The sequence below is a fragment of the Macaca mulatta genome, chromosome 4 (assembly GCF_049350105.2).
Source record: "Macaca mulatta isolate MMU2019108-1 chromosome 4, T2T-MMU8v2.0, whole genome shotgun sequence".
Lineage (NCBI taxonomy): Eukaryota > Metazoa > Chordata > Mammalia > Primates > Cercopithecidae > Macaca > Macaca mulatta.
Genome location: NC_133409.1, coordinates 136,692,188 through 136,719,804, shown reverse-complemented (window position 1 = coordinate 136,719,804; position 27,617 = coordinate 136,692,188). Strand labels below are relative to the sequence as shown.

At 38.5% G+C, this 27,617-nt stretch overlaps 1 protein-coding gene across 8 annotated transcripts in view; it reads left to right on the top strand.

Moving 5' to 3' along the window:
• The window catches only part of RUNX2 (RUNX family transcription factor 2), a 245,892-nt gene that overhangs the window by 9,968 nt on the left and 208,307 nt on the right, over positions 1-27,617 (top strand). For all 8 annotated transcript variants that reach the window (XR_013417038.1, XM_028847501.2, XM_028847502.2 and 5 more), the window contains exons 2-3: positions 58-214; positions 6,149-6,253. Coding sequence is in view for 7 of the 8 variants with exons in the window: in XM_028847501.2 (XP_028703334.2) it covers positions 58-214; positions 6,149-6,253 (262 nt within the window). In the remaining variant the exon portion in view is untranslated. The remainder of the gene's footprint in view (positions 1-57; positions 215-6,148; positions 6,254-27,617) is intronic.

The following is a 27,617-nucleotide window of genomic DNA, read 5'->3' as shown; positions in this document are numbered from 1 at the left end:
TGTTTGTAAGCCTTTCTGATGTGCCATTATTGCTGCTGTGTTTCCTGTTTTATGTAGGTGGTAGCACTTGGAGAGGTACCAGATGGGACTGTGGTTACTGTCATGGCGGGTAACGATGAAAATTATTCTGCTGAGCTCCGGAATGCCTCTGCTGTTATGAAAAACCAAGTAGCAAGGTTCAACGATCTGAGATTTGTGGGCCGGAGTGGACGAGGTAGGTCTCTGACTTTTGATACTGATAATGGAATAAGCACATTAGGCTCCTTTGATGAAATGTATACTAGTCTGTATACAAATCAGCACCTTCTTTTTCTGAATAGAATTACTGAAGATTTGATTTAAATACATCCAGATGAAGCTGAGTGTTTTTCTGAGTACTCAGGCCTTTTTCATTTATTTTATGATATTGAAAATTCAAACAATGTTTTCAGAAAAACTAGCTCCTAATTTCACTGGGTGTGAGTATATAAGGTAGAGAAAAGAACAGTTGGAGGATCAACTTCTGAATTATGAGGAGTCAAATAACTGAGTAAATTGAATGGTAAAGGGGAAAGAAAAATGGATATGTTGGATCAATTTCCTGATAATATCAATTTTGGTCTAAGTTACAAGGACAGCTGGCATAATGCTCTTCACTTATCACAGGTTACCTCTATATGATTTAATTTACTTTCATAATAAGAATTTATTAAAAATCTTTTTTTAACATAAGGCTTTTCATTTGAATAAGTGAATAATGTATTACTTATGTTAGAATGACTATGTAAAGTTGCCTAGACAGATGAATGATTAGTACTCTAATAGTTACATACTATGTAAGGATTCCCACCATCTGAATCCACATTCAAAAATTAGAAATCCTTAAATAGAAAATTATTCCTTTTAGGGTTTTTGTAACTGTTTGATAAATGAGGTTAATTTTTTTTAAAAAAGTCTTTAAGGAGACCAATATTTTGGCTTTTATTACTTATTCTACAGAAAGACTTTTACTGGTTACTCACCTATTAGAAGCATTATGCTTATTTATTTACTTAACTGAATCTAATATTTCCATTTTAAGTATTTTGATAATAAGAAAGAAAATAGACCACTTTAGGGCTGAGGTGAAATAAAGCCTTATGGAATCATTGCAACCCAGGTTTGACTAGGAAATGAGAAGCACCACTTTTTAAACCATGTCTAATAATTGCTCTTTAGTTTGGATCAGATGTCAAATTATTACCATTGTAAAAACTTGATAAGGGAAATTCAAGCAAGGCTGTTTCCGATGAGTAGTTTTAGTTTACTTTCTAGGAACAGGGCCAAGAAGTTGTACTTTTTAACTTAAAAAAAAAATGATTCATGCTAATGAGATACTGTCACTGACAGGTTGTTTGAAATAAAATGAGGCTCACAGACTCTGGTAGAATCAAAACTAAGGGGGTTATCTCTGCATCACGTTTAGTTCACTTTCATTAAAAGAGGAAAAAAGACACATCCTATATCACTACTGACTGATTAGGTTTGGAGCATGTGTGTGTGTATTCATTCTTCCTTTTTCTCATTTACTTATGTAGGTCCACTATGCAATTAAAGTTTGTCTTTTTTTTCTAGTAAGAATCAAGAAAAATGTGAACATGATGATTTACCTGTATGCTCTGAATTGCATCTTTCTTCTTATGTAATAATACTTTGTTTTTAACTAATCAATTTTAGTTTTTAAAGGATTGGGTGCCATGCTTAATTTTACCTTACAGTTTCAAGTTAGTGTTTTCATTTATCTTACTTTTGTGTTATATAGATGCTACATAACTTTTTTCTGATCAATTTAGGTAGAAACTATGGCAAAGTGATAGTGTACTTTGTAAACCCTCAACATATTTATTTAAGAAACTTCAAAGAGAAACAAAGGGTGTGCACTGTTTTACTATATTGGCTTTCTGAGTTTTGGCTGGTTTCCCAAATAGCAATTTTTATATTTAAAAAAAAAGACAGACTTAACTGCTTGCAGACTTTTCACGCATGGAAGATGAAGAAAGCTTCTTTTGATGAAGTGTAATTATGTCCAAACAGAGCTGACCCCCTCCCCCTATATTTCTTATGATCTTAACTGAAGAAAGTAGGATTTTTCCTTTGAAGCAGCCGGGACTTGGTGGAGGATCTGAAATGCTACAGTCTGCTGCCAGAGGCAGGATGGAGAAATTGGTCCAGACTTGTCTTCAAGACTTAGATGGGGGGTAGGGGGAGTGGGTGGAGAGAGAAAGAAAAATTGATTTATCACTAATAATAGATCTTTATATCACTGCATTAACATTATATGAAAGGAAACAGTAATATCAAGCTGAGATGAAGAGGAAAAAAAGGACAGAGAACACTGATAACAGATCACACTCTGAAAAAAAAAAATGGGTTAGTTTTTCAGTGGCAGGAAACCCTTTAACCTGCCTTTGTACCTGACCTGCTTTATAACAGACTCTTCCAGCTTCCTCTTTGATTTTCACACTTCTACATTTCTCTTAAGTTATTAAGTCTGGATCAACATGCTGCTACCATTGTATTTTCTTTCCCAGCTTTAAATATTTCTATTTTCAGTAGTGTTATAAAAAAACACCAAGTTCCTCAAATATTACACTTTTTTTTTTCTTTCCACTGGTAGAAACATAAACTCTCAGAAATTGAAAAACAATCTTAGATTATAAAGGAGTCATGTCACTACTGACTTTGACTTTATGGGTCATCTTAGGACCACAACTTTTGAAAGTGCTAGAATAAAAGTAGAGCATCAGTGGAACTTGCATTAAATTAGGAGTGGCTTATGGTTTTTCATCCTTTTTCCTTTATTTTATCCTTAATATTTTAAAGAGAAGTGTTTAAAATGATTTTGGTTCTTAAAATTTTTTTGGTATGCTTTCTTTTTCCTGAGGAAGCCATGGATGGCACAATTAGTTATCTACTGACTGCTAGCTCCCTATTTGAGAGCCTGCATTTTAAAACAAGAGCCTGCATTTTATCACTTATGGAAAGTGATAAAAAAAGGAGATTTTGAAAAAAAATTAATTTAAGGAAATCATGAATGCCTACATAAACATTTGACTTAAGAAGTACATTATTATTATAGGGTGAAGAACCAATTACTAAATTGGTTGGTAATTTCTGAAAGTTTCTTCAACATTGCATACATATTTCTTCTGAAGGGGCAATAAGAAGTAGAAGGAGCCTCATTCACTTTTGCTGTAGTTGTTAATTACATCTTGATCCTTAGGGTTTGATTTTGGAAGATCATAGTTACACTTAACTACTTGTTTCCTCCCCCAAACCCATCTCTTTTTAAAAGCAGTTTTGTTTTGTTTTGTTTTGTTTTAATACAGAACTGATTCTACTCTGAACATTTAAATGCTTTATACTTGAAGGGTGAATTTTATATTTGGCTTTTGTTCCTACATGAGGCATCGCCCTGAATTTAGGGGAATCACAGATGACTTTTAATATCCTAAGTAAATTGTAAAGGTCTAAAGTAGAACTATTACTAAAACCGGTTTAAATAAATTTATGGACAATCTCTTTTTTCTTTTTTCTTCTTTTTCTTTTTTGAGATGGAGTCTCACTCTTGCTGCCCAGGCTGGAGTGCAGTGGCACCATCTTGGCTCACTGTAACCTCTGCCTCCTGAGATCAAGCGATTCTCGTACCTCAGCCTCTCGAGTAGCTGGGATTACAGGCGTGTGCCAACACGCCCAGCTTATTTTTGTATTTTTAGTAGAGACAGGGTTTCACTAGGTTGGCCAAGCTGGTCTTGAACCCCTGACCTCAGGTGATCCACCTGCCTCCACCTCCCAAAGTGTTGGGATTACAGGCATGAGCCACTGTGCCAGGCCGACAATCTTTCTAGCAGGTTATTTAGAGACATTAAGGATAACTGAGATCTCTATATATCCTTGATTTATTAAGATGAGTGCCATAGATGAAAACTGACTCTGAAACACAGCCATGGGAGCTACTGTTAGAAAGGCAATCTTGGGCCCATAGACCACTAATCTGACCCCAAAATGGCACTTTAAAATGTTTTAGTGTAAACTAACTTTCAATTTAGAGATCAGCTGTTTCACTTTTTCTGATCTTTCCATTGTTTTGAGGTTCTAACTTGGACCCAGTGGCATCCTATTCAAGTTTCTGGTTTCCAGTTCTGTAGACTTTTAGTTTTCTGTGACTAGTTTATTAGACTCCTGGCTGGTTTATTCTTTTGGTTAGTCTTAATGTTTATAATAAAGCCTCTCTTTGCTAACTAATTATAAATTATTTAAATCTATGTAATACCCAATATAGTGGATAAAATATGATATGTCAATGACACTTTAAAAATAGATGCTTTCATCATCCTGAGATATTGCATTAGTCCATTTATATTTACTATTTCTTGGGCACATAGAGCTGATTGGGATGCACCTAGAAATAAATTACTTATTAATTTTTTTAATTGGCACGTGATCAAGCCACTTAAGGAAGTGGCTAAGTGACAGAATATTAAAAAAAAAGAGCATTAATTTTAGAGTCTGAAAAATGAGGTTCAAATCCTCATTTTTTCATGTATTAGTTGTGTGAACTTGGGTAAATTACTAAGTCTCTCAACGTTTCAGCCTCTTTATTTGTGCAATGGGGGTGAGAAATCTAAGTGGGGAGGATTAATTGAAATAATGTGTATGAAGTGGCACTTAATAAGTTTCTAATTGTTATTCGCCTTTCCCTATTCAAACTGCACCCATCCCATTCCTGTCTTTTCTTTCCTGTTTTTTCCCCTTGGCTATGAAAAAGTATAGCCAAGGAGATTTAAAACTATTTATACTCAGCAACAAATGATGTGTGTCTTAAACAGATTTTAGGAACTTACATGGTCTAGGTTGAAAAGAAAACCCATTCACTAGACTTGACAGCCAAAGACCTGTTCTCCATTAAGCCTTGTATATAACCTGTTCCATATTAAGCTTTGAAAAGACTGCATTAAACTTTGCATTGGTACATATTGTCAAAGATTTGTGTTTTGGTTTAATACTCTCAGTTTTCAGTAAAGGGAAAAAGAATCTCTGACCAAAAAAACAAAGCAAAACAAAATGAGCTTTTTAAAGGTCTGTTACAGGAGCAGACTAAATGAGCACTCTGGCCTGAGATTGCTGAATGTTTTATTGAGTCACTGTTTCACGCCCACCTCTTCCTGTCTTGTAACAGTTTGCAGTTTTGACTATCTGACATGATTAACCGTTGCAAATCTAACTGATTACAACTGTTAGTAAGTCTGTGCAACAGAGAATGGTATCTTCTTCTGGAGAAAACAGACATCCAAATACGCTACCAAACTTTTCCCCGTCTCTTTTCCCCTTCTTATTCATTGCTTTTAGCTCATTAATTTGAAGCATCAGAAGTAATATTTCAATGAAGCACACCTTCTGCTAAAAGCAAAATCTGAGTTTATATTGAGAGATGTCATGTTCATTTAGCAAAAAGTAAGTCACTGTCAGGGAGTTATTTCAAGATTTAACAGCAAGGATGGATGTTAGGGGAGGGGTGGACAGGGAGGAGAAAAACTTTGTTCCAGTAATGATGAAATCATCATACCACAGGCACATTAAGGCCAGGACAGGAGACACTGGCTCCTGTTAAAATGATTCCCATAAGAACTTTCCTCTTTTATCTTCTTACTGTAGTGCAGCTAAGCAAATGAAATGCTAAAGCCATGTGAAGTAAATAACATAATCAACAATGATTTACTATTGTTCTCTCATGAGGTCATGACCTAACCCTAAATAAAGACTTCTAAAATTGTCTGTGCTTGGATGTGTTCCTGATGTTGGAGAAAATTGAAAGAAAAAGAACCTCCCTCAAGTGGACCAGGGTTTTGTTTTCATTACAACTCTTGCTACTGAGGAGCTTTTTTGGAATTGGAGTCTTCCTGTGTAGCACTACAATGAGGACGATGATCTTGACACTAAGCAAATTTGGAAATGTCCTAACAGTGGTCAACAGAGGGTTTTCAATTTAGAAGAAGGAGTCCTGCCTCTTGTCTTTGTTTCATTGCCTCCTTAGAGATGCTTACATGCAATTTGGAAATCTATGCTGCTGTGTAATCATCAATACTGTTTTTTAATATTCACTGTATGTTTTTCCCTTTTATATCTGCAGGCAAGAGTTTCACCTTGACCATAACCGTCTTCACAAATCCTCCCCAAGTAGCTACCTATCACAGAGCAATTAAAGTTACAGTGGATGGACCTCGGGAACCCAGAAGTAAGTACTCCCCTTTTTATTGAAAATGGTAATAGAGTTTCCAGAGACCCTATGAGGAATTTATTCCAAATGAGTTAGGGTCACTTTCATGTCCATAGTGTCTTTGTAGACTTTGCTATCTGCATATATATATATATATTTTTTTAGTGAGGGACAGTTAATCAAACTTCAGAGTTAGAAAATAAAACTACAGTTTTAAGCTTTACCACACAATTGCTAAGGCCTCCATAACTTTGGGAAATGAGTGAATAATTATTCAGTCACTGTTAACTATTTGCTAAGAAATTTTGCTCATGTACTGAACATACTGGGGCAGAATAGACCCATGAGAGCTGAGGAAGAAAAGAGTAAACTTAAAAATCTTGAGCTTAGTCAAAAAGCATTTGCATGTGTTTCCCATGGCCTAAGAATGTGTTTGAGCTTTTTAACTCGCCCACTCAATTCCCTTTATGAAGAGCACACTGCTTAATTACAAAGAATTTATTTGCAAATGATAACTTGCTTGATTGTTACAACACCGTTGTTTGGTCATGCTCTAGTAATTGTTATAGGTAGTTTTCTTTTAACAGATAGTCAAACCACCTTTAAATCCATCTTGGTTTATTTGTCTGTCTGGACATCCAGAAGGTTTCACCGGCAATCAGTTTCAGGTAGTGCACGTAATCTATTTGGGCCAATATGTATGTTCCTTCTAAATCTAAATTGACTGAGGTTTGCTTGCCCCACCGCCACCAAAAAACTGCTTTGAACAAACTCAGCATAGCGGTATTTAAATATATTTAGAGATTAAAGATTATTTGATATATAAACCGTTAACAATTGTGTGCCAATGGAAACATCATATAGAACTCTGCCTTTGCTGAGTGAATACATTGGAATCCTAATCACTGCATTTAGGGAGGTCAATTTGGTTTGTGGTGGAGGTATAGCTGGCAGAAGTACTTGTTCTGTAACAATCAACCTGCCTGGATCATGAGAGTGGCATATCTCTTCTTCCCCTCAAATGAGAGAAAAGGTCTCATAAAGTTTTGCCTCCACCCAAGTAGCAAACCTTCCTAGCAGTGGGAGCTTATGATGGGTCCTGTCCCTTTTGCTGCTGTCTCTTTTCACAAAGACTGACTGCTTGCCTGAACTAGGGAGGTTTCCTGCCTCAAAAGCAAGTCTTTGAGGTTTTTGTTTTCTTCTCCTTTCATGTGTATGGCATTCTTCCAGGTTCATAATGTTGAGTCAGTGCTGGCCCTGTCTGTTCAATTTGGGAATGTCCTGTTAGGTGATTGCAGTGCATATGTGTGTAAGCCCCAAGTCTCTAGTCCTAAGGGCTAGTGGTTATGGAGTGCAGGTGAATAGAACAGAGCTTTGCCTGGTTTGGGGCTTTGCCTGCCTTTTCTGGATGGCCATAAGTTGGGGATGATGCCTTATGATGGAAGATGTCTTCTAACTTTTGGTCAGACTAGCCCCGGAATTCCTGAAAAGGCAGGACGTCCATTTTAGTAATGCATATAGCAGGATAGTTAGTTTTTAACACGTAGCACCATGAATACTTATCTCTTAAAGATGTTTCCTGCTGATCTCAGCTGCTTTTCTCAGTTCTTGGAAAAACCATTCGTGTGTGTTTATGTGTGTGTGTGTGTGTATGTTTGTGTGTGTATATGTACATATACACAAGAGTTGATGCTCAAAATTTGATGGTTGGGAGAGGAAACAGGGAAGGATAGGTGCTCCCTGTTCTGAACGATATGACAATAAGTGAGAAGGCAGGGTAGCTTTGGAAAAGTCACTTCTGTTTCAAGTGTGGATAGCAGTACCTTATTTAGAGAGGTTTTTGGCCAAATTAGTCAATAGACTCACTGCCTTGTAAAGGCAGAGAAGTACTCTGAAAGCAGTGAGAGTTAGGAATAGAGGGGCCAGGTGGTATACGTGGGACCTCAGTTCAGGCTTTGTGTGGTGCCCAGGGTGGGCGGTGGAAGCAGATACAGATCTGCAAGTGGTAGACCACCTGCCCTAGATAAACCTGAATAACATTTCTTATTAACTGAAAATATCGGTGAAAATGCAAGGTCATTTTCCTGACATTATGGGGTGACTTGACGAAGTCAGTGTCTGGAGAGAGGGATGGGTCTGCTTTCAGCGACTGCTGAATCCTATAACCTGGACTCTGTGCTGGATTCCTCCCTGCTCTTGGTCATCCTGGGCATTGAATATGTGTAGCATAGCCCTCTTCTCAATATTGTTCTTTAATTTTGACACTCCTACGTATGGGAGATGCACAAGATTTCCAATTTTCTTAAACAGTGACTATAATAGGATTTTGATTAGTTGGTGCATGTAATGTTAAATGGGAGATCCTCTAGAACACAGATTGACAAACATTTTTTGTAGAGTGCCAGATAGAAAATTCTTTAGACACTGTGGGCCATATGGTGGTCTCTGTCACAACCACTCGACTCTGCCATTGTAGCTCAAAAGCAGCATAAGCAAATACATACATTCATGGTCATGGCTATACAGGTTGAGTGTCCCTTAACCAAAATGCTTGGGACCAGAAGTGTTTTGGATTCCAATTTTTTTAAATTTTTGGAATATTTGCATATATAATGAGATACCTTGGGGATGAAACCCAAATCCATACATGAAATTCATGTATGCTTCATATACACCTTATGCACATAACTTGAAGATAATTTTATACAATATTTAAATAATTTTGTGGAAGAAACAAAGTTTATGTTGCGTACTTATGTGTGGAATTTTCCACTTGTGGCATCATGTTGGTGCTCAAAACTTTCAGATTTTGGAGCGTTTCGGATTTTCAGATTAAGGACACTCAACCTGTATTCCACTAAAATTTTACTTATGAAAATAATTGGTGAGCCCGGTTGTAGTTTGTCAACCCTTGCTTATTCAAAGTGGCTAATTTTATTGATCCTTAACAGAGAAGGGCTTTAGTAAAAGGCTTTCCTGGGGCGGGTGGAGAGGGGAACGGAACAATTTATAGACAATTGTTTAGCCTCCTCTGCCCCAAATTATAATTCCTTAATTAGTGGTTATTAGTCATAAAAGTAGTATACTTCTGTTTATCACTTATAGTGGCTTGAGGGAGTTGAGAATTTTGTATTATCAGTTCCTATTGATGGAATTGTACTCCTTCCTCTAAAGATCTGAATATATATTGAAAAGCCTGCTTCTGGTAGCTCAGCTGTTTGAATGAGGACAAATTCTGGGTTAACTGGTTGGGTCTTTATGTCAAACTGCTTGGATCAAAATCCCAACTCCACCATTTATTAACTGTATGGAGGCAAGCAAGTTACCTAACTTCTCTTTGCCTTGGTTTTCTCATCTTTTATGTGAGAATGATAACACCTTCCTCATCAGTTGCTGCAAAAATGTTAAATGTAATGTATGTAAAATGGGTAGCACAGTGACTGTCATGTAGTAAGTGTTCATTAAGTGTCAGGTATTATTACATCAATTTTCTTCAGTGTCAGAGGTTTGCCGTAGAGTTTTTCTTATGGTATGCTTCTAGGAAACAGATACCATCTATAGATTCTGTTCTCTAGTATATTACTTTTTTCCCCCTGCAGATGGCTTTACTAACTTTTGCTCATTAGTAAATGACACTAATTCGTATTATAAATTATGCCTGAGCAGATATTCATGCTGCCCAGGGAAAGCTGTGCAGAATTGATGATAAATTTAATTTGTTTGCAGCAAAGTCCAAGAGCAGATGCTATGGCACTAGTACTCCACTCTGAGGCCTTGCCTATCAACACATCTGCCAAGACTTGCTTTTCACTCAAAAATCCAAAAGGTTTCATCCTTCTATGTTTTCTGTCTCTGGCAGCTGAACCAGTGCTGTCACATCACAAACAACTTCTTTTCTTAATATACACATCTGGCGTTGGCAGTTGGACTGACTTCATAAGAGCACATGATCATCACTCATTATAAGATTAAAAAGTACCCTATGGCATCATTGATGTTTTTTAACTTTGATCTTTTGCAGTTGTGATTCATCTCGGTTATAAAACTTCCCTTTAAAGGAACATAGCCGATGACTTATTAGAACCTTCATCTTAAGTAGCATAAACATGAAAATGGTGCACATCTTTACAAAATGCCATTTATTTTCTTTGCCAGCTTATCATTTTAAGACATGACATCATACTTAAGATCCCAAATTTGTAAGTCTTGTGTTTAGGCAAGGCATTTTGATCTTCTATTGGCAAGCTAGCTCTGAAGAACAACTGTCAGCCAGAGAAGTGGTATAGCAGCAGCAGCAATAGTAATGCATTTAGATATCTAGCTCTTTTAAACATCAGTTTCTATTAGAATCCCTTGTTCCATCTGTGGACTTGGTTCCACTTCCAGTCTGATTTAAATAATTTCTACAGGAATGTGAAAACTTGGTTAGCAACATCATATTCTATAGAAGTGGTTCAGAGTTAGGGAAGAGGACTGATGGAAAAAAGGTATTATTGGTTATGCAAAGGATGGAAAAAGTAAATAACCTTACATAGAATAAATTCTCTTGCTGCATTTTTAGTTGTCTATTGCTAAATAATAAACTACCCTCAAATATAACATCCAGTTTATTATTTCTTATGATTCTTTGGGTTGATTGGGGTTCCTCTGGATGGTTTTTCTATTGATAAGGCTTGGGGTCTATCATGTAGCTGCAATCAGATAATGGTTTGTGCTGGAACATCCCACATGCTTCATTTATGTGTCTGATGCCTTGGTGGGATGGCTGGATGGTTGGACTCAGCTAGAATGATGGGACAGCAGGCCCCACCACATCTCTGTCTGTATAATCCTGGATCCTCTTCTGCTCCATGTGGCCTCTCCATGTGGTCTTTCCTACTGAGTCTGATTTCTTACATGGTGGCAGCTCAGGGCCCCCTAAGGTACAAAAGTGAGAGGTCTCAGGCCTTGGTTTTTTTTTTTGTTTGTTTGTTTGTTTGTTTTTTTGAGATGAGGTCTTGCCGTGTCATCCAGGCAGGAGTACAGTGCCATGATCATAGCTCACTCCAACCTCAAACTCATGGGCTCAAGTGATCCTCCCACCTCAGACTCCTAAGTAGCTGGGACTACAGGTATGTGCCTCTATACCTGGCTAATTTTTACATTTTCTGTAGAGATGGGGTCTCACTATGTTGCCCAGGCTGGTCTTGAACTCCTGGCCTCAAGTGATCCTCCTGCTTTGGCCTCCTGAGCAGCTGGAATTATAGGTGCGAGCCACTGCACCCAAGGGTGTTGGAACTTCTTAAGGATTAGGCTCAGAACTGGCATGGAATTGCTTCCTCTACATTTGATTGGTTAAAGCAAGACACAGGTGCAGCCTGGATTTAAGGGAAAAAAACCACCAATGGTGTGAACGTTGGGGGGTGTGGTTCATGACACCAATGTCATCAGCTTACGTAAGTGCTTAGCTGGCAGTTGTCATTGTCACAACAGGAGAAATAATGTTTTCAGGGTACCATCTTCTGAAAGGACTCTTGGTTTTTTCAAACTAGGGGACATTCAAAGAAAGTGACTCCAAATTTACTAGTCTAATGGTAGTGTCATTCTGAATTGAACAGATTTGGTGAACATCAGATGAATTAGTGGTGGGTATTCGCTTGTGGTGCTTGATATTAGCAGATCAATACTCAAGTGAGAAGAACATCAGATGTTTGAACAAAAAGAAGTGTGAGCCTTACCCAGCAACATGACAAGTCTGTAGCAGAAATATCTTATGAATCCTCAGATGGTTAAGATTAGAGGGTTTTTATTTTTTTTATTTTTTAAATTTTTTCGAGATGGAATGGCATGATCTTGATCTGGCTCACTGCACCCTCCATCTCCCAGGTTCAAGCAATTCTCCTGCCTCAGCTTCCCAAATAGCTAGGATTACAGACGTGTGCCACCATGCCTGGCTAATTTTTGTGTTTTTAGTAGAGATGGGATTTTGCCATGTTGGCCGACTGGTATTGACCTGCTGACCTCAGGTGGTCTGCCTACCTCGGCCTCCCAAAGTGCTGGGATTACAGTGCTCCCGGCCAAGATTAGAGGTTTTATACTTTATCTCATCCAACTTTGAAATTCTTGCTTGCTGGTACCCTTGCAAACCTACTGCCTGATACATGTGAGTGGGTTTCTAAAAATTTTTGTGTGTCGGGTCTCAGGTAAGTAAACCGTATTTACTCTCAAGGAGAGAACAAAGCTGTGAATTGTGTACTTCCTGCCAGGGCACTGGCATTCACCACTGATCAGCCAGCCACTTATCGTGAGCTGGTGGGAGAAAGGAGAAGCTCTCCTTTTTTTCCTCCCGTGATCTAGCTCCTTTCTTGCAGGCTCAGAGTATGTGGCTGCAACATTTCTCTGCTTGGCTTTGTGTGTGGCTTCAGTAAGGGTCTGAGACTTAGGTTAGTGAAAGGTTATCTGGAAGTACAGGGTACTGTTGGTATTTCTAGGCTTGCCTTAGTATCATGCTTCACTCAGCTTGTTAGGCTTAGGTCCTGCAGCTAAACTATTTTCTTTTCCTGTTTGCTCATTCTCAATTGTGCCCAATTCATCAACAAATCTGTAATTGTTCAGAGAAGTTTTATTTCTCCGTATTCTTGAGGCATGTCCAATTGCAGAAGTTTTACCTTAAAAAACTTGAGTTAACAGACTTAACAAACCAGGCAGTCTAGGCAAGATATTATCTCATTTTTCTGTCACGCTGTTCCACCTAGTTCTGGGACTGCTTTCCAGCCTGGTGAAGGGTGGAGAGAATGGAGGGGTTGACATTTTCTCTTCCTCATTCCAGCTGATGTCAGCAGCAGCTCACTTTTATCCTCCATTACTTTTCATCTTAGTTGGGTGAAGGAATGAGCTTTTTATGCCAAAGACTGGCCTGTGATCTTTGCTTATTTACCAAAAGAGGATACTTATTTTATTTTATTTCAAATGGAGTCTTGCTCTGTCGCCAAGGCTGCAGTAGAGTGGTGGGATCTCGGCTCACTGCAACCTCCGCTTCTTGGATTGAAGCGATTCTCCTACCTCAGACTCCTGAGTAGCTGGGATTACAGGTGCATGCCAGCACACCTGGCTACTTTTTTGTATTTTTAGCAGAGACAGGGTTTTACCATGTTGGCCAGGCTGGTCTCAAACTCCTGACCTCGTGATTCACCCATCTCGGTCTCCCAAAATGTTGGGATTACAGGTGTGAGCCACCGTGCCCGGCCCAGGAAGATGCTTATTTAGAGACTGGTCACATGTGAAATAAAGTGGGGGGACACGTAAAATGTGTTGGATAGAGGGACAGCAGATGTATTTTTTAAGGTTATTTGATTTTTCTGGACACAGTTCTTGCATTCACATTCTTGCAGTCTGTGAAGATGATTTGAAAAAACCTTGATAGGCTTTGTGCCATGCCTCAGATGCCACAGGCCTGGGTTTTAGTCCTTAGTGCAAAGCGTTAGTAGAGAAGCCCTGAACTTCCTGGCTTTCAGACTTCCCCTGGGTTCTTTACTGTGTCTGAAGTGCCCAAGGAATAGAATATATGGGTAAATGCCATGTTTTGATATTTACAAGTTGGCAAATACAAGCAGCAATTTGATTGTCATAGATATTAATCACTTGGCTACCAGTACGTAAAACATCATTGAAAATCTTTAACTTAAGAGAATAATAACAGTAAAAAAACCCCACTGTTCTCTGTTTCCCTTTCTTCAAGAAGGATGAGGGCGGCAGGGGGATGGGTCAGAAGCGCTGGTGGAGGTTATGTCTGGTGGTTGGTGGAATGTGCTCTTGAGAAGACCAGTTTTAAATATCTTTCAGTCTTTTTTTTTTGTTGACTGGCTGTCAGGAGCTGGGAAGATAGCCAAGAAGGAAATGACACATCGAGAGGCATTTTGTGTTGTGCAACATTCTGTGGAACTGATGCAAGGATATATGGCCTGTTTACACATTCCTTCGCTCGCAGACTGCATGGCAGTAATTTAATTCAGCAGCACATGGCATGCTGCAGCAAGGAGCTATGGCATTAACATCCTTTCATGGCAAATTATCACCACCGTTAAAACATGCTCGTGTCCCTCCTTTGCACTCTTCCCTGGCTTCCCGGCTCTGAATGTGCGTTCTCATTGTATTGGACTTGTGTTAACAAGGCACTGCAGCTTTCACAGCAAGAGCACAGTTTCCACATGCATATGTTCCAGTTGATATATTTACTTCTAACTAAATATAGCATGGCAAGTTTTCAAGTGATATGTGTTCTAAAAACACATACATGCTTGATCCAAATGTGTCAGTAGTTTGTATCTTAGTGTAAGTCAGGAATCATTCATTCTGAAAATAGTGTTAGGGACTTGACAGGGACTTGAGAGAAAGGGGTTCCCCCCCTTTTTTTGGTCTCTCTCTCTCTTTTTTTTTTTTTAAATAAAAATGACTTTCCTTCTCAAGAAAGATAATAATTCCTGATAGATCACTGAAATACTCTGTTCACCTCTGTTTTGTTTGTGTCTGGCAATTTCTTCAAGGAAGACTAGGCCAGTGAATAGGATATACTTAAAAATAGCAGGGGGCAAAAAAAAAAAAAAAATGTTGTATTGCTTTTCCCATTCATACCTGTCCCTACCTAGCATTTTTATAGGATCCACTTATGATGTCAACTAAAGAACATCTTTGGCCTTCACATAACATCTCAAAAGTTTTTATTTAGGCAGGTATAAAAAATAATTAATTGCTCTTGTTTTTTCAAGTAACTTTTGGAAATTAAGAAAAGGCATAAAAACCATTTAGGTCTAGAATATTAATTCAAGATCATATGTAACCGTTAAAATAAAAGACTGTATTTGTAAGTAGCAAAGGAAGGGCTCCAGTTCTCAGAATTTCTCTTCTACTGTGCACTGGTGGTGAAAATCTATTTGTTGGGAGACCAAAACCCTTCATTAAAATTTAGGATTAAGGCTTAAACCCACGCACCCCTGGAAAAGGTAACTCGGACTTAAATTCTTATTAAGATAAAAACAAGTGATATAGAATCCTTTTTTGGGAAGTAGCTTTTGGAAGATAGGGGGAGAGTGGTCAGTGAAATCCTGGGTACCAGAAAGTAAATGGTGAGTGGCAGTGTGCAGCAGGCAGGACCATTGCCGGCCTTGAGGCCAGCGGTTGCCAATTTCAGGCATCACAATTTTGCTGCAGGTCAACTGTAGCAATGAGCATTCCTGATGCTTTTCAGTTCTGATATACTCTTAAGAGTGCAAGATTTTGTTACTGAAAGGTGAGAGTTTTGGGTTTTATGTATTTCCATATATCTCTCTTTTGCAAATGTTTTCCTTTCAGAGTATTCCTTTTTTGTTGTTCTCGATACATGCTAGCTTTCCTACTCTATTGGTTTGTAAGTTACCATTGAATGTGCTTCTTTTATTTTAGTATTATCTTTACCATTTTAATATGTAAATTTGTCTTATTAAAATTAATCATGATCTCTGTCCATACAAGAACTTTAGCATTCTTTAAACTGCAGTCTCACCCCCTCTCTTCTAATGTCGTTATCTGATATTTTAGTATATTCTTGTTTTATATTTCCTGGATTAGTCATTATCAGTGTTTAAAAAATGTTTACACTTGTATTTATCCATTATGTTTATTGATTCATTTGCTCATCATTCCTTCTTTCACCTTAGTTCTTCCTTCTAAGTTGAGTTTGCTTTTTTCTTGATGTAGATCCTTCAGTAATTCCTTCAACGAGACACTGTTGGTGTGAAACTCTGAGAGAGTTTTTATTCCTGAAAATGTTAGCAGTGGTGTGTGTTAGCTGCTGCCAACATGTGGTGATGTGAGAGGCATTGTGCTGAAAGCCTGTCTGCTCTGAGTGCCTGAGATCCACACTTCCAGTCATTCCTTTGTATTGAGACTTTTAGGTCATTATTATCAGGTTAGCTGGAGTAGTATTTAAGGAAATGGAACACAGGACAGATAATATTCATGAAAGATGGTGGAAGGGAAATGTTTCTAAGCTCCTGTCACTCTGGAGAGCTCTGGAGAGGTCTAGGGTCAGTTAGTGGGGAGGAGGCGGGAGGGAATGTTCCTGCAGAGGAGAAAGCAAAGAAAGGGGGAGGAAATTAAATACCCTATTTTACACTTTTGCCGTGGGCAGGCACTGAGTTGCTTTGGAACTTTTTATCCAAATTTATGTTAAAGAACTCCATCATTACACTTGCTCTGCAGAGGTCATGGGGCTGTTGCTCCTTGAACAACCACAGCAGGAATCCTTAGATATTGGTGTCCACATGTTTCTGTCATCTTGGTGAGAGTACAGGACTCAGAACCATAAGAGCTGTCTTTTGTATGGTAAATGAATCAATGAATTAAGAAGAGGGAAGAAAATAATGTGTGGACTAGAGGGACATGGTTTAAGAGGGCCAGGAGACCATGAACTGGGGTAGGAGTAGCTCTGGGCAAGGTGGATGGGGTGACTCCAGTGCTGGCTGGGTATGTATCTTCCTGGGGTTGTGCAGTAGTTGGCTGGTGGGGAAGACATCAGACGACACTGAAGCAAGCTGGTGCTTTCTGCTTTTTTCTGTGAATTCTCAGACTGCATATGCACCCTCCACAACATGCATTCTCATCTTCTCATTTATCTCCTTGGAGTTAAATTTTATGAGCTACAACCTGCGTAAAAATGCTAGCATGTATTTTGGTTGCAGGGGATACTCAGGATGATTAATCAGGGCTTTATGCCTCTTTAGGATTGGCCCAGGAAATTATTAGTAGGCAAAGATGGGCCCTTCAAGGAGATGATGAAGGTACCAAATGCAGGTTGTTGTACAGGAAGTGAGGAGAAATATAGATGTGTAAAAAGAAGGGTGAGTGTGAAGTCTGGGTTACTAACTCTAGAGCTTTGGTTTCTGTTTCACCCCCTCACTGTTTACTCCAGCCTACAAAAACAAGTGACAATGTGTTTTCTACCATGAGGGCTGTTTCAGAGTAGCTGAACAGGGAATTAATCTGTAAGGGTAGCATATGTTTAAGAGGTGGATTCCCTTATGGCTAAGGGAATTGGAGGACTCAGGAATTCTTCTTTTGAGACCTCATTGCCGTCTTTGTTACCTTAAGCAAATCACTAAACTTCTCTCTACTTCCATTTCTTCATCTTTCAAATGGAAATAGACATGAAGACAACTTCACAAAGTAGCTGGGAGTAACTCCTAAGGAATGATCATAAAGTACTTGGCACACATGAAGGGCAGCTTAAATACCAAATAGTAATTATGTAGCGCCTTTCTGCCAAGGAGTTCCAAATGCTTAGACATTACCTCAGTGATTCGCTGTACATCCCTCTGAGGGAGGCATTATCCTTTTTACACGTAAGTAAACTGAGGCATGGACACCTGATAACTCATTTGTCCTGTGTTACTCTGCAAGTCAGCAGATGATTTATAGAGACAGGCAAGGATTCCAGATATTTTCCTGTTTATCCTGTTGCCGTTTGTCAAGTCTGTGTAAGTGTCAGGCCCAGGGCATTCTTGGTTGGTGTGATGAAGCAGTGTTACATAAGAAGCATGCTTGGTGCTGCAGTAGCATCACTGAATAGTACAGAAGTCAAAGGTATAAGGCCTGGCACAGAGTGGGCATGCACTTCATGGATATAGGTATGTTTGTTGAATGAGCATTGAATTCATTTTAGTTTAACAGCTGAAAACACTGAATTTTGTGAGATGAAAATAGTACATTGTATAACTTAACCTCAGTAGAATCTTACTTTGAATACCAGTGAAATAAAGTTAGTACTTGAAAAAAAATTAACTTTAAAAAATTGTGCAAGTGAAAATACAAGTACATGGCACAAAAGCTAGAAAATAAAAACTAATAATATAAAAGAAGATAGAGATCACTCATAATTGCATCTCCCAAGATTACCACTACTAACATCGTGATGTGTATCCTCCCAGATATTCTGTGATAGGTAATGCTGGTACTGTTGTGAAAGATAACAGCAGTTGGGGAAATAGCGTCAGGAAAATGATGGAATGCTACAGAATGGCATGACCACATTGAAGCTCAAAGGAGAGCGAATAACTGGAAATGAGGATAATTGCTGTAAGGAGAAGGAGCATGACAATAGAACCGACAACTGTTTCCAGTTAACGACTGCCTCTGTGATGCGAAGGGCCTGTGTTACCTGAATGATGTGGGACTAGATGGATCTGAGAAAGATCCATTCCTCCCCTGACCCTGTCCCAACACTGAAAACACCATCCCCCTTTAAAATAGCAGAGCCTTTTTTGTGACAATTAGAGGTGTGTTTTCAAACGTAATATTTTCGGCATTTTTTCATTCAAAAAATTACTTTTGAGTGCTTACTGTTAGCCAGGTGCCAGGCAGGCGCGATCCTCCCTTTGAGGAGCCTACATTCTGTAGAGAAGGGGCAAGAAACAAGTAAACAAACATTTATCTATAATCACATCTAATTGCAAATTGTGATAAGTGCTGTAAAGGGAACTGATGTCATAGTAAAGAGTAATGGAGTGGGAGGGAACAGAATGGAACCTACTGAAGAGTGGTCCAAGGAAGGCCTGTCTGGGGAGATGACATCGGAGCACAGACCTAAGGGGTGAGAAGAAGCCAGTTTGAGGAAGAGTTGGGGGAAGAGACATCAAGGCAAAAGGTACATTGTGTGCAAACCTTGAACACAGTCAGTATCAGAATCTAATACCTAACTTTGCTAGGTGACAGGGCATTAGCAATGCCTACATCATTGGGAAGAGGTTGCAAAAAGAGTAGACTAGACTCACACACCCAAAAGTTGCTGTTTATAATTGTACCCAAGGCTGGTGTGGTATAATTAGAGGAGCACAAAAGGACTCTTGATGTTCATCCCTCCTGGCCCCAAACCACTCTCGTATCATTCTTACCAGGTGCCTGAGATTCTTCTTCGAGTTAAGGCTTCGAGGACAGGATGTTCACAGATGTTATCTGCAAAGGATAACACATTCTAAGCCATTTTTGGTGAACAACTTGGTTTAAATAAGTGAATCAGATCAGATTAGCTAGATACGTATTTTATAGCAGAGGACCACAAGACCCAAATTGGTAGGGAAAGCAGGTTGAGAAAGACCTTGAAGAGCTCTGGTGAGAAAAATCGAGTGGGAGTAGATGGAGGGGGAATGGCTTGTCTGTAGCTGGGGCTCCATAAGAATTCTGGGTCCCAAAGAACATGTTTTCCTAGAAAAAGAGCCATAGGAGTGGGCTTCTACTAAAAATAACCCAAACAAAGCAGTAGGTTATCTATATGAGTAGATTCTCTTAGGACTATGTGTCATGCAGTAAAGCCTTGGCTTTTGTGGACAATGAGAAGCAATCCCAAAGGTGATCTGGGTTTCAAAACATAAGAGCAACATGGAAAACTTCAGAATGTTTAGCGAAGAGCATTGATGATGATTAAAGGCTTGTAAAATTGAACCTATGAGGATAAGTTGAAAGACTTGGGATCATTTAGCTTCAAGAAGAGGAGACTGAAAAATGACTTAATAACAGACTTCAAAATTATGAGAGTTATTAAGCTATGTATGGTGACCAGCTGTTTTGTTTCTGCCAAAGTCAGAGAAAGAATAGGTTTCAACTGAATTAGGTTAGATTTAAAGAAGAACTTCTTGACTATAAGAATTGTTAAATAGTTCAGGTTGCTGAAGGATGAGGGCTTGAATGGAGGACTTTTCAAATCCCTTCCCTTTTAGTGATTTTCTGTGTGTTTATAAAGTGCAACAAAGTGCCACCTTTCTGCTTTCAAAATCAAAGGCATGGTTTCTGTTTTCCATTATAATTCTGAAGCTCAGACTCACAGAGATTTGTGGACATAAATAATGAGGGTAATTTGTCTTGATTCAGTGGTCATTAGAATCTTTAATTGAGAAAAATATGACCAAAAAGAGGAACAGATCTGCCATATGATCAAAAAATTGTTATTGATAATCAGAATAGGTGCATTATTAATTTTCGACTGAGGGGGATAGTGTTTTATTGTTAGAAAAACCCAGGTTCATTTGATTTGTATATTCCAGATAGAAAAGGTAGGGGGCTTTATGAAATTGATTCATTTTTGTCTGTTCCTTCCCTACTGGGAGAAATCAAAAACATTTCCAGGTGACACCAAAGTTTGTACAACCTGGATCTTGAGTGATGCAATCCAAAAATCACCCTCAAGGAATTTATTGTCACAGAGAAGGAAAGAGAGAGGAATAAGTAGGATTTATTTCTGAAAACAGAAACCTTCATGCATTTTTAAAGGCTGGCAGAGAAGTTGAGCAGAGCAAGTCTGAGAAAGGCTGGCTGGACACACCATTCCTTTCAGCTCTGGAGCTGGAGCTGCAGGAAAGAAAAAGCCCTGTTTTCAGGGTTAACTTTTCTTGGAGAAGCCAAGCATCAGAGTTTGTATTTTTAAATTTATTTTTTAATTCATGCTTTTGCTTATTAAATACCTGTCTGAGCAATTTTTGTAATCATAAATTAGCACACCTGCATATGGTTTGCTTTAAGCATTCACTGATAGCTCACTGATGAAATGATGAGAAACAAAGCATGTGCACACACACACATGCACACACACACAGTGTTTTAGATGAGTTCTTGTTTTGAACTAAGTGCATACAATTTTCTCTAAAGGAAAAAAATAATCAAGAGACCAAAGAAACAGACTTTGAAACAGGTGACACAACAAGGAAGAAGGCTGAGTGGGTGTGGTGCCAGGCTAGGGAAAGGAAAAATACTCAGAAAGCCTATTTTTCTTTCCTCCCAAAATAACTTGGGCTCCATGGCTCATTAAGAACATTTAGACCCTTAGCCACTACACTTTACCTTTCCAAAGCACCATCACTGGTGGAGAACCACCCACAGCTCAAGGTGGGTCAGAAGTCACAACTTGCTTTCTTCCACTGCCCTCCTTTCTTCATTGTCCATGACATTTTCTTAGTGGTCTTGGCACTTTGGCTCTTTATTTAGTCCTTCTTATGATTTCTACATTTGGATCTCCCCCATCCCTCACCCCCAGATGATTTATTTTCAAACCTCTTCTAAAGATTTGTAAAAGCTACAGCTGTCTCTTCCACCGGAAAAGCCAACCTAAAGGGGATTAGTGGCCCTCCTCTTTTGCTGTGAGGCCAGAGGATTGATGGTGGGAAGGAAAATCAGCTGGAGAGAGGTTTGGTTTCCTCCTGTTGTTTATCTTTATAAAAAAAGAACCCTCTTCTCGAACGCTTTGCTATAGGAAAGGTCTCTTCCTTACCTGTGTGGGGGACAGTGGAGGGCCAGTTCCATATTTTCTGCAATAACTGAGGCTGGCTCTGTTTTCCTGAAGAATAAGCTGTGAAACTGAGGATATACTGGGCTATCTGAAGCAACAGAACACCCATTGGTATACCCACAAAAAGTGTTTGATTATCTGTTCTCCCCTGAGGATTTTACTTAAGACTTATAAACCAGTCTCCCTTTCCTTAAGAGTTACTGTGATAGAGACAGAGTGAGACCTTTCAGTGGTCAGGGCTTTATAGAAGACTGGCCACATGGCCATGATAATGCCTAAAGCACAATCGAGAAGGATGGAGGCTTTTATGAAGGTCCTGAGATTCAAAGAGAACAAAAGTGGATGATTTGGAGAGTGTGTCAGCGAAGGTCCTGTGCTTTGATCATGTCTCAGGAGGTTCCCACATTGAGTCTCTTTGGGTATTTATGAAAGTCTACATTGTTGGCACAGATCTGACATATCAAAGAAATTTGCTGGGGCCAGGGATCCAAGCATTTTTGGATTCTATAATTAGGAAAGCATTGATGGTCCAAAACGCAGGATGAACATTCATTTGATTTTTTACAGAATATATTTTTGTCCCCTTTCTGTATATTATATGTTGGTTCTATATTTTGTGAGACCTGGTGCAGCAGTTCCTTGGTAGAGCCAAATAGCCTGAATAAGAAGCAGGAGAGATGCCTCTTCCTTTGCTTTCATTCTAGATTGTGTTGGAGCTGTGCCGAGGATGGTGAATGGAGAAACTGATTATAGTTAATTTGTCACCTACTAGCCCATTGGTAGCATTTGAATGGAATTAAGTTGATGGAAAAGGACTTTGCTAGACATACCAGCCCCAAGGACTCATTTTTACTGAGGGTCAACCCACTGTCAGCTATAGCTGAAGAAGGCCTTCTGTGGTATGGAGCCACTATTTCTTTATTCTCTTGTTAGGAGAACTGAAATAGAAATAAATAAAATTTTGCAACTGAATTGGAAAAAATCTGATACTGAAGGATGAAATGTAGCTTTTATAGCATGAGATTTGTGGCACAAACTGACCAGAGGAAGGAAATCTGATGATCTAGATAGATGCCTTTGGTTATTACCACTTTTACTGAATGCCTCTCTGCTAAGAACTCAACAGGATGAGTCATCTCTTAGCTGTAAACAAAAACTTTTATGGGGAAGGGAGAAATCCTCGTGTTTGAAGGAATAGGTGGAATTTCCGGCTAATTTATAAATGTCTCCTTTCATTCCTTTCTAAATTGGAACAAATTGCTCCAAAAAGTCTATCAGAAGATTATGTATCTATGTATGTATTTATTTATGTATGTGTGTATGTATGTTTTTTCGTTACTGCAATGAGCTCCTGCAGCTGAATCATAGCTGAGTTCTATTCCTACTTCTATTCCTGGTGCTATTTGGTCAGTTCTTGGAATGGATTTTGAAAGTTTTCACTTCAGGAAAACACAGTCTCAGGCCGGGCATGCTGGCTCATGCTTGTAATCCCAGCACTTTGGGAGGCCGAGGTGGGTGGATCATGTGAGGTCAGGAGTTTGAGACCAGCCTGGCCAACATAGTGAAACCCCGTCTCTACTAAAAATATAAAAATTAGCTGGGCGTGGTGGCAGGTGACTGTAGTCCCAGCTACTTGGGAGGCTGAGGCAGGAGAATCGCTTGAACCTGGGAGGTGGAGGCTGCAGTGAGCCGAGATTATGCCATTGCACTCTAGCCTGGGTGACAGAGTGAGACTCCCCGAAAGAAAAAAGAAAAAGAAAAAGAAAAAGAAAAAGAAAAGGAAAAGAAAATATAGCCTCACCGTTCTTCTCTACATTTAGCCAGGCTGTTGGAAAGCTAATGGTTTAGAAATTATTTAAAGCAACTGCGTTAAAAAATATTATTATTTGCAAAATAGCATCTTACATCCCAAGACCTCTATACAACTTACAAAGTATCTGTAGCAATTCAGGAAAATTCTTCTTTTTTAAGTTTTATTTCATTTTTAATTGACAAATAATTATATTCCAGTAAAATTCCAATGTTGATATTTAGATGCTTTTGTTCTTGGTGAGCTTGGTAATTAAAATAAGGTAACTTTAGGAAAGAAAATCAGCTTTAATAACATATCTACATTGTTTATTTCTACATTAATTGAGCAAACTTTTGTACCATGGCTGCTCTGTCCAGGGCCTTTGAGAATGCTAAGTGCTGATAAAATAACTTTGAGAGTCTAACGTGAAAGGGCCTCCAGCAGAATTGAATATAAACCCAAGATTAGCACCCATAAAGGTCCATAAAGGGCTTAATTTGTAGTCCTTTTATTTGTCTTTAGCACAGTGTGAAGCGGGTGGAAGGTGAAGGAGCAAGGTAAAGAGAGACTCCTGTGACAATCAGCAATACGCCTTTAAGTTCCTTGGGCCTTGCTTATCTTTACTAAGCCATCTTTTCTTCTTAGAGAAATTGTAATCACTATTGGTCACAAGAAATTAATATTCTTACGTACCTTACAAGATTTGTTGATCCTGTTAGTCTTTAATGCCATTGTAGACAAATGTCCTGCCGTTGTAGGTAATCATACTTTTAGTTTTTGATAATTTAGATTATGTGGAAAAAAATTCTGTTTTGGTGAAAATACAACATTGTTAAGATTAGTAACAAAAACATATATATGATGCTCAGTGCTGCCAATTGTTTCCTTTTACATTTTAAATAACATTTACTTAATTTAATTAGTATATAAGTAGATCTGTTGTAAACATTTCAGAAAATCCAGAAAGCATTGAGAAAAAGGTAAAAGTCATTTGAAACTCAACACCAAAGATAATCGCAGTTAATATTTTGACGTAATTCCTTTTACTACTTTTTCCTAAATGTATTTGTACGTATGAATATATATTCACATACACTTTTTATTTTATACATTTTTGCATCTTCTAAACTGATTTTATTTTTTAATCATTCAAAGGAATTGACTGACCTATACCCTGAATCTTAATCTCAAAATGCTAAATCCTGTTTGACTAACAATGAATATTTTGAAAATTAATTTACAAAAATTGGTATAAAATCGCTTCCTTTAAAAACATTATAGCCCACTGGATTATTTATTTTCTGATATAGTTGTCTGCCTTAGAAGACAACTCATATTAAGTGTACATTCTTCTCCTTGCTTTTCTTCTTGCCTCTTTTTTCCTTTTATCTCTGTTCTGTTTTATAGGTGCTCACAGATGTTTGGTATGCTAATCGAATAAGAATATGCTATGTTGGGCACTCTAAGCATGTTTTGAGGGTCTCTTGAGTTTCCTCTTCAGACTTCCTCAAGGCTCCATCTCTATATGTCATCTTTTGGACTGGTTTATGTATACCTTAGCAAAGGATGCTCAGACCTGCCCTAGGCTTTTCTGGGCTTTCAGAAAATAATATATTCTATATTTGCATAGCATACAAAGTTTGTAATAACACTGATGACTTCACAACAACCCTGTAAAGTAGACAGAGAAGATGCCATTTTACAAGTGAGAAAGAAGGCTGGAGAAATTAAGGAACTTGCCTGGGATCACACATCTGTGTTGAACATTTCATATGTAAAATTGGTTAGTATGATTCAAATCAAATTCAAGATGAACAAAGGTTCCTGCTGTGAATTTGAAGAAAAATATGTAAGATATCACTATTTTACCACATCCAAAATAATTTCAGATTACTCTAACTAGAAGCTAGCCAATTTTTATATACCTTTTTTGAGAGGAGGGGGCAAAAGTAAGTAGGAATCAGATACATGTGAAGAAGAAAACAATTCAAATCAATTTTGGGGGTTATGTACTTGTAGTTTTGTTCTGAGTTGTTCTGGCGGAGGATCAAAGAAAAGTGGAATTAATGGAGGAAAAGATATATGTAGGAAAAAAAAAACATCGCCTTTTTCGTATAGCAGCTTGCTCATTACTAGGGATGGAATGGAAAGGTAATGTTTAGCCTTTCCAAACAAAAGAACGCTGCAAGTCAGGTCAGGGATGGCTGAATCAGCAGGTAAGGTAGTTCTTTTTTTCGCCTGGACCATCTCCATAGGAGATAGGGTGACTGGAGAAGAGAAGGTGGAAGATCCCATGTCAGATAATGCTTTTCCTATTTTTGGAATTCTAGAAACATGAAAGATGAAAGGATGTAGATTGAAGACTCTAAAAATCCTGAAAAGTGTAACATTTTAAGTTCATAAGTGTATCTGGAAAAGAAGAAGCATTATGCTTGGCAAATGCTTTGCCTTAAGCTACTAAGTCTACCTGGAAATGTAATTTGAATTCTTATTATTTTTTATTCAACGCTTGTAAAAACTAAAGCAGCCTTTCTAGTGTGACTTTTGACATCAAGGAGGCTCAGTGAAGTAGAGAAAAGTAGGAGGCGAAGTTGGGGAGGCTGGCCCATAGAACAAAGTAGAAGAAATAAGCCAGGGTAGTGGCAGCTTGGCTGATGAGAGCCTGGGACTGAGTGGAAAAACACTGTGGTTAAAAGCTTTGTGAAAAGTGTGGAGAGGTAGTTCTAAAATGCATTTTCCTGGTTAATATGACAAGGAAGTTCACAGGCATATGAAGGTTTCACAGGTAATGAAGACTTTCTGACTGACTATATGGGATCTACTCAAATGCAATCATAAATTCTGGGGTAGGAATTTTTTCATTTGTTGGTTTATTTGGTTTTTTTTGACAGAGTTTCGCTCTTGTTGCCCAGTCTGGAGGCTGGAGTGCAATGGCGCAATCTCGGCTCACTGAAACCTCCACCTCCTGGGTTCAAGAGATTCTCCTGCCTCAGCCTCCTGAGTAGCTGGGATTACAGGTGCCCGCCGCCACCACGCCTGGCTAATTTTTGTATTTTTAGTAGAGATGGGGTTTTCCATGTTGGTCAGGCTGGTCTCAAACTCCTGACCTCAGGTGATCCACCAACCTCGACCTCCCGAAGTGCTGGGATTACAGGCATGAGCCACCCTGCCTGGCTTGGGGTAGGAAATTAAGAACAAAAACAGTGCCAACTTGTAGGCAATGAAGAGTATTTGTTAAGTATCTTACATTCTTGATGAAACTACCTAGAGGCTGTGTTTCACTTTTGTAACATTGAGAAATCAGATAGAAATATTGGGTTACTAAGAAATCAGCTGTGGTAACTTTGATAAACTATAAATTTATTCCATGCCACCAATGTGTTAACTGGCAAATACATTATGATCTCCTTCAGTTTCTAATCATTTTTGCCATGTAAATAAATTAAATCAACAAAAAAAGCTGATTATTTTTCCTGTCTGGTATAAGACATTTCAGTAAAAATATATGAAAAATAAACTAAACGGAATCTTCCAGTTAGCTGAATGGACCTCTCAAGGTTCATATATTCATTATACATAAAACTCATATGTAATAATCTGTGGCCGGGGAGAAAAAGTGGCCCTAAGTATGATCTGGAAACATACGGAACCTCCTGACTCCTTCAAATTCCTGAGGTGCTCTTTTGCTAATGTCTCTGGTTTGACAGGGTAAGTGCTATAGATGCAAAACCTCAAGGTCCACAATCTGTCCTCTTGGAAAAAACTTGCCAGCAGAAATGCATAGCTGTATTCTCTGTTTCTAAAACCTGACAGTAACCTGCAGCTTTGAACCACTTGCCTCCTTCCTTCCCCCTCCTGATTAATTTCCTTTTCCCTGTGTGTGTGTGACATTATGCAGCCCTTATTTCTGTCTAGATTTCTTGACATCCCATATTCTCTCTTTAGTCTCAACCCTTACTCTTCTTTCAGTTGATTTTACTTTAGCTTGGGTTCTTGCCATAAAGAACCCAAGAACTTGACATGTTTATAGTTATTTGTACACATTCTTATGGTCACATCCATCATGATCTTCCATTTTCAGTATCAAAAACCATATTCCCACAGAGCAGAGACTGTAACAGTTAACTTTCTTTGTAAAAATCATAGAGTTACCTGAAAATAACTGACTATACTTGAATTGCTGAATATACTTGAAATTTTGATCCTGCTTTTCTCTACGTTGCTCAAATCAACCAGGTAGCCACAGTATTTATTGAGCACCTACTGTGTGCCTACAAATATGCCAACTACACGCAAGTTTGGAA